Here is a 6,981-nt window from a genome sequence, read left to right as displayed (position 1 = left end):
ACAGTTGTGGTTGTAGGAACTGGCGTTGTTGATGGAAGTGGAGTTGTAGTTGTTGGTACTACAGTTGTAGTTGATGGAGCCACAGTTGTAGTTGTTGGAGCCGGAGTTGTAGTGGTTGGAGCTGGAGTTGTAGTTGTTGGTGCTACAGTTGTAGTTGGTGATGCTGGAGTTGTTTTAATTGGTGTTGCAGTTGTGGTAATAGGTCCATTGCACAAACTGGTTCCACAGCAGGCTGGTCCACTGTTGATGGTGCCAACATTCTCCATGAATGGTAAAGTGCTCAGACTACCTGCTGCTGCACATATGTTCGGCGTCATGCAGCCGAGTACATCAGTTGTGGAATCTGTCGTCACTGTGGATAAAACATAGACAGCCAATACATTTGTTTCCTTCCTTGTTCGCAACCAAACACAATTTATTTTTATTTTTTCTGAATTGGTCTTAATTACAGTTCAACAGATTTCCAACACAAGATTAAAAATTTATGAAAACAGCAAGGAAAAATAATCAATAATGAGTTTACCATTTTTGGACTGATTATTCACATTTTGTCTCAAATTGTTTTCAATTTGATTAATTTTAGACGTAAATCAAGGTTTATTATATCCAGAACTTGGATTTGTTTAGGTTTAAACGCTAATACTCACCAACTGATGAGAAGCAGTTACTCTCTTCTCCATAGCATTGTATTTGAGTTTTGCATTCAGAGTTGGAGGGGTCACATGTATTACACTGCAAGTTATTAGGAGTTTGAGGATCTGGGACTAAAATGCACAACACAAAAAACATTTTATTTTCTAGTCAACACAAGATAATGGACAGAATAAAATTAGAATTATATTTGAAATCAGTTAGTTGAATCTTACAAGGAAGAGTTGCTGAGTTGCAGTTGTCGGTGTTGCAGCACTCAGCAGATGCAGTTGCGCTTGAGAAACCCAGGTTGACTGAAAAAGTCTGTTTGCCTGCAGCTAGACACAGAGATGATGGTGCACAGGCCTTGAAGATTTGTGTCCCAGTACTAGTAGGTGAAGTGGCTGCAGAGACAAAGTAGAGTTTGTTAATGCCAAAAAAAGGTTTACAAAACATCAAGTTGTACATTTCAGAAGTTACTTTATGGCATTGGGGAAGAAATACCTCGAATAGATGCAGTTACACACATCGTCTGTGAGTCACATGTCAGTGGAATTGAAGTTTTACATGTTGGATCATTCTGATCTGTGCAGGTGACACACTGCAGGGCTCCAGCTGCAATCAATTGACAAATGTTAAATTTAGGAAAAAGTCTTTTAAAATAGCTTACTGTTAGGTTACAAGAAAAGGGAAAAACAGGGACCCTGTGTAGTTTTCAGTCTTCTAAGAAATTTTCGTTTCCAAGACTTCAAAACGTGTGGCTGAGAAAAACGATTTTAAGAAGCATTTCAAGAATTTTTACAGTCATTTAAGTTTTCATAATTTTTTTTTCATCCGTTTAAAAAAATGCCCTGGATCAAAAAAGGCCATAGCATTTCAAGGCTATGAAATGTTTTTTTTTAAATATGAGCACGGTTTATTAGACTTCAAAATTTTTATAATTACTTACGGTATAATGTCAAACTGTATTAACCCATTTGATATTTTTTTGTACCCTGTAGATTAGTGTAGGTAAAAACACCGAAAGCCCAGTGCTATATTAAAGGAAAATAGTAAAATAAAAAAACTCATCTGAGGTACACAAAGTAATAAAAAACAAAAAAATAAAGCCTAAAACTACTAAAGTCCTCGAAAAATGAAAATTGAGAAATTCTAAGCTCAAAAAGTTAAATATGATGAAATACACTTGTAAATATTCAGTATGATTAAATATATGATATATGATTAAATATACTACTATCAAATTTCAAATAATAACAGTTATTATGTAGGTGTATTTAGCCAAAGAAAAGCATCACTTCTAAGCATACATCTCTCTACAGAAACTGATATGAAGATGTGAGTGGAGTTACCTGTGCTGGCGAGCCCCCAGATGAGGGTCAAAGAAAAGATTAGTTTCATCAGGATGTTCAGGTGAGTTCTGCAGCTCTGTTCTCCTGGGTTCTGTTACTAAAACCCTCGAGCTTCTCCACACTTTTTATACATCACAGGTGTACTTCCTGACTGGGTGTGTTCACTTGTTTTCATCGTCAAAGTTCAACAGTTCATTTCTTTGGTCAAAGCATCTTGACAATCAGTCAACACACCCAAACACACCTTATAATGCACGTCAATATTCAATTATATATAACACATAGCTAAAATCAAACAAAAGCTATTTGCAGTATCACACCCAGAATCTCTGGAAGAGCAATTTCTAAAATATGTCTTGTAATTTCTTGTCTTTGTTTCAGATGGGTTGTTGTACTTGTTCCTTTCTTCAGGGTCAAAACAGAAACTAATCCGATGATCCGTAACCAGCTCTAATTATCATAAATTCTTTTTTTAGACTTTTGTTATTGTTTTTCTCCTGACCACGCCAGTTTCATTGTTAAATCTCTTGTAATGTCATGATGAAACAAAAGTTTTATTATATTAAATTGTTTTGTAGATTTTGAATCAAGTATTTCAGCTTAAAATATCTATATGACGTCGGTGCTGGATATATTTTTTGTAGGTCTACACCAAACAGTCTCAAGCCCAAGAGAATTTTGGGACCTCCTTTCGTTAAACAAGAAATACATTTCTGCCCGTTCTCCCACAAAATAAAATTTGTTTGGAGCCAGAAAACCTTCTTTAGGATAAAAAAAAAGATGAAAATGGGAATTATGCAAGTCATTGTTACGCGTTATTAAGTTTGACATAAGTACTAGCTATAAAAACTAGTTGGTTACATTCTGTAAATACAGAAATAAAATAATCTGTTGACATTTATAAATATTTTTACATTTTAAGGGTAAGTGAAAAAATCCAGTTCTTATGAAGACTGCAAAAATATTTTGTTTATAACCCCTATGATCAAATTTAACCACTGAAATGGGGAGACCTATGCAAGTTCTAATTAGTTCTTATAATTTATGCATTCATAACTTTATTTGTTTTCATATTAATTTTTCCACTTTTTATTTTTCTAAAATGTTAATTTCTGTAGGTTATTCATGCTTTACTAAGATATTTGTAGTTTAATTGGAAAACTTTCCTTCACGTCTGTATTTATTCCTCATTTTCTGCATTCATTTTCATATTAGTTTATCTTTTTAAACATTAATTTCTGTTTGCTTTTCAATTCATGTGTTTGCATTTTACATAATGGATTGTGCTGGTAATAGTGCATCATAGTGTGTATGTTGAGGGAGGTGGTTTTCTTTCAGAATGTCATGGGAGGAGTACACAATACAGCAGCAAAAATGTACCAGCTGGAGTCATCAAAGCATAAAAAATTAAAGGTGAGGCTTTATTTGAAAGAATGCCTTTCATGCCTAAGTTTTTAATTAAAATAATTGTATCTTAAAAAAACTAAAGAGTTTTATTGTTTTTTGGCATGATGTATATTCTAGTTGTAGAACTTTCAAAATATAAAAATTTGAATAGATAGTTTACCTCACAATATCTTTGCATTAAACAGCAACATTTGTATTTTTTCTGGAGAAACACATTTCATTGTAAAGATTTCTACAATGGTCCAATAGTGAGCCTCAGCCTTAACTTGCAACACAATTTTCTGCATTTGGCACAGTTTTCATGAAGAAAATCTTGTTTTCACAAGTAACACACTGTCATTCCAAATTCTAAGTTACCTGCCCTACTATGGACACTGACTCATCACATGGGAAAACACCTGTCACACCGTTTTACAATCAGCAACCAGAATAAAAAGGCAACAGGCAGCAGTTGATGCTTTTCATGGCTGGATTTGCCATGCTAGACAATATTTCCCCCACTGCTTGGCCAGGAAAAACATTGCTTGTGATGTGGATGAGGTGATATGGCCAGTCCCAAACAGAAGAGAGGATGCAGCAGAGTTTTTTTTTAAATTTTTTTTATTGTAACTGTATACAGGAAATTTCTGTTTTGCACGTAGACCACTGTATGTGTTGGTTAGGATGTACAATGTGTACATTGTTTTTGTGGGAAAAATAAAATATATTTGTTACTGTATACTTGTGTGTTCTGAGTATAAAAACAATATCTTACAACACACATATGTATGTACCGTCTGTAGTAATTGTAACACTGAAGTAAAAAAGGCCTGAGTCATTCTGATGAATCGAGAAATGTTTTTTTAATTGTAAACAAACAAAAACAAAACAAAATACAGTTTTTAGAACAGATCACATTGTTTTGAATGTAAAATTTCATTTTGCAGGAGAAATGAGGTGTTTTGACTATTATGAGTGTGTTTTTTTGATTTGTGTGGAGTTCTGAGAGTATGAGGCATGATTTCAGAAAATGTGTGTAAACAATTGAGAAAAACTGTAATTTAGAATTCACTCTGGAGAGACTCACACAGAAAAGATAGAGCAGTTAAAAACGTTTACGGTAGAAGACGTGCGTGCTGAGGATCGCTGAGCTTGGAGGAACAGCTCCAGGTGAGGATCAGGGCAGTCTTCCCCCTGGGGCCTGGTGGAGTGGAGACCAGGAAGGAGGGAAACCCAGCGGAGCATGGAGGAGCCCAGATGATGAGGGTGGAGATGGGGAGGAGGTGGGTTGAAGCAGGGCTGGGAAGTGGGTGGATCTGTGAATGATGAGCCTTTTTTAAAAGGTTCCTGAGTGATGACAGGCTGAGGAGGACTGAGGACCTGGTGCTGGTTGGCTCAGGCAGAGACATTGCAATTGGATGATGCAGGTAGGCTGGAGAGAGTCTCCCAGTCTGAATTTTCGCCTAGGCTTCATTTTGTAATGACAGGGTGTTCCTTGTGAAAACAAAAGATTTTCTTTATGAAAATTGTGTCAAATGCAGAAAATTGTGTGCAGTGTTTTGAAAAAAAAAAAAGTGTTTTATAACTGCAGTTTTAGTATAAAACAGTTACATGTTGTGGTCATTGTGTCTCAAGTACCAGTATTTGTGTGTAAACAATCAAGAAAAACTGTAGATGCAGTTAGCTATTCTGGGGAGCACACAGATGAGAGTCAGATAAAAGATCAGATTCAACTTTTTGATCAGCTGAGTTCCTTCGGTTCTCTTGGATTCAGATAATAAAACTCATGAACTTCTTTAAACATTTTAAACTGCACAGGTGACCTCACTAACTGGGCGTGTCCTCATGTTCATGACTTCTTGACATCACACATTTTTAAGCATGTTCACAGCTATCTGGATATAACAATTCACAAAAACTATTTTTTTCAGATGCTTGCATGCAGCACCTCCAGAACAGGCTTTCCAAAGATTAATCTTGGCGTTTTTAAATTTTTTCTGTTACTGTATCATTCTTGGTCATTCCTCCTATCAGGATTTGTGTTGGTTGAGGTATTATTTGGTACTTTTGTGTTAGGTATTATGATTATGTTCTGCTTTATGAGAGTTGTAGTTCTGTTTTCATTCTTGTGTTCAGTTCTGTTCCATGTGTTTTTGTTGTGATGTTTGTTTTCCTGTGTTTTCTGTCACCTCCTCCCTCAATAAGTTATTTTCCATGTCAGCCTTCCACACCCATCCTCACAGTTTATATTCACTCACCTGTGTCCAACTTCCTCATCAGCCCCAGCCCCCCAAATTTTAGTAAACCTTTATTTAGCCAGATAAAAAACCCCGAAATCTGAAATTATTTCTGATATTTTAGAAGCAGTAAATTAAATATGACTCTGAATTCTCAAAGAGCAGAACAGTTGGACATCATCGGCATAAATGTTGCATAAGATTTTGTTGAACTGGATCTATACTAAAAACAGCTTACCTCCCACAACAGCTCAGTGCCCTATGATTTGATCTGACTGAAACACTAAGACTTGACATAGGTAAGATTTGAATCATTTAAGAATAGCACTGGAAAGTTCTACCAAATCATGAAATTACTAGGATATTTAAAAATGTGCTGTTGTTATTTTACATCTTCACATCATCTACCAGAAATTGTATTTTTTTTTACATTAATTACAAAAACCAAGATTACTGAATAACTAGATGACAGTTTAAAAAAATGACTTGTAGGTTGTTGTTTTTTTTTCTTGGACAAAAATCTACAAAACAAAACAGCCAATAAAAAACGTACACAAAATGTAGATTAAATAATTTACTTTAATAAATCATAATAAGCAATAATTCAAAAGATAAAATAGACTCAACAAAGAATGCATAAACTTTAGATAAATAACATTTGTTTTGTAATATATATATAAATAAATGTCAACTAAACATTTAAACAAGAGGACAAAATACAAAGTATATGATATCAATGACATAAATCCCTTGAATATTATCAATTCCTCAATTCTCTTATATATTCTCTTAGTAACAAATATTCAGGTGTCAGATTTGAGAAGTATTACCACAATCATTTTATTATCAAACTGAAGATATGCCACAGATTTCTCTGTGATCAATTAAAGCAGAAAAGCAAAGAGTCCAAGCAGCAAATGGAGCATGCCCAGCCTAACACTGGATGCATCACTGGTGGTTGTTGTAGTTGTTTTAGTGGTAGTGGTTCGCATTGTGCTTGTAGTAGTTGGTGTTTTGGTTGTAGTGGTTGGCTTTGTGGTTGCAGTCATTGGTGTTGTAGTACTAGTCATTGGAGTTGTGGTTGAAGTAGCTGGTGTTGTGGTTGTAGTGGTTGGTGTTGGGGTTGTAGAAGTTGGTGTTGTGGTTGCAGTTATTTGTGTTGTAGTACTAGTGGTTGAAGTAGCTGGTGTTGTGGTTGAAGTTAATGGTGTAGTAGTAGTAGTGGTTTGCATTGTGGTTGTAGTGGTTGGTGTTGTGGTTGTAGTGGTTGGTGTTTGGGTTGTAGTGGTTGGTGTTTGGGTTGGGGTGGTAGTTGTTGTGGTTTTAGATGTGGTAAAAGGTGGTGGTCTTGTGGCTGTAGTAGTAGTAGTAATAAC

General features: G+C 35.3%; 2 protein-coding genes across 2 annotated transcripts in view; one reads left to right on the top strand and one right to left on the bottom strand.

The window, feature by feature from the left end:
• LOC108228697 (cell wall protein DAN4-like) overlaps positions 1 to 16 on the top strand; it is a 10,553-nt gene extending 10,537 nt beyond the window's left edge. The window contains exon 11 of the mRNA XM_037979175.1: positions 5 to 16. Within this exon, the coding sequence (XP_037835103.1) occupies positions 5 to 16 (12 nt within the window). The remainder of the gene's footprint in view (positions 1 to 4) is intronic.
• A 61-nt stretch (positions 17 to 77) lies between these two features.
• On the bottom strand, positions 78 to 5,645 carry LOC108229562 (integumentary mucin C.1-like; the record flags this gene model as incomplete). Its single annotated transcript, XM_037979174.1, has 4 exons — positions 5,627 to 5,645; positions 867 to 1,034; positions 648 to 764; positions 78 to 352 (listed from the first exon to the last, which is right to left on the bottom strand). Coding segments are annotated over exons 1-4 (579 nt in total), but the record flags the coding sequence as incomplete, so codon positions are not given.
• Positions 5,646 to 6,981: the final 1,336 nt, after the last annotated feature.

The sequence above is a fragment of the Kryptolebias marmoratus genome, linkage group LG13 (genome assembly GCF_001649575.2).
Source record: "Kryptolebias marmoratus isolate JLee-2015 linkage group LG13, ASM164957v2, whole genome shotgun sequence".
Classification (NCBI taxonomy): Eukaryota; Metazoa; Chordata; class Actinopteri; order Cyprinodontiformes; family Rivulidae; genus Kryptolebias; species Kryptolebias marmoratus.
Note: the sequence above shows the minus strand (reverse complement) of the source record. Positions and strands in the feature narration are given on the sequence as shown.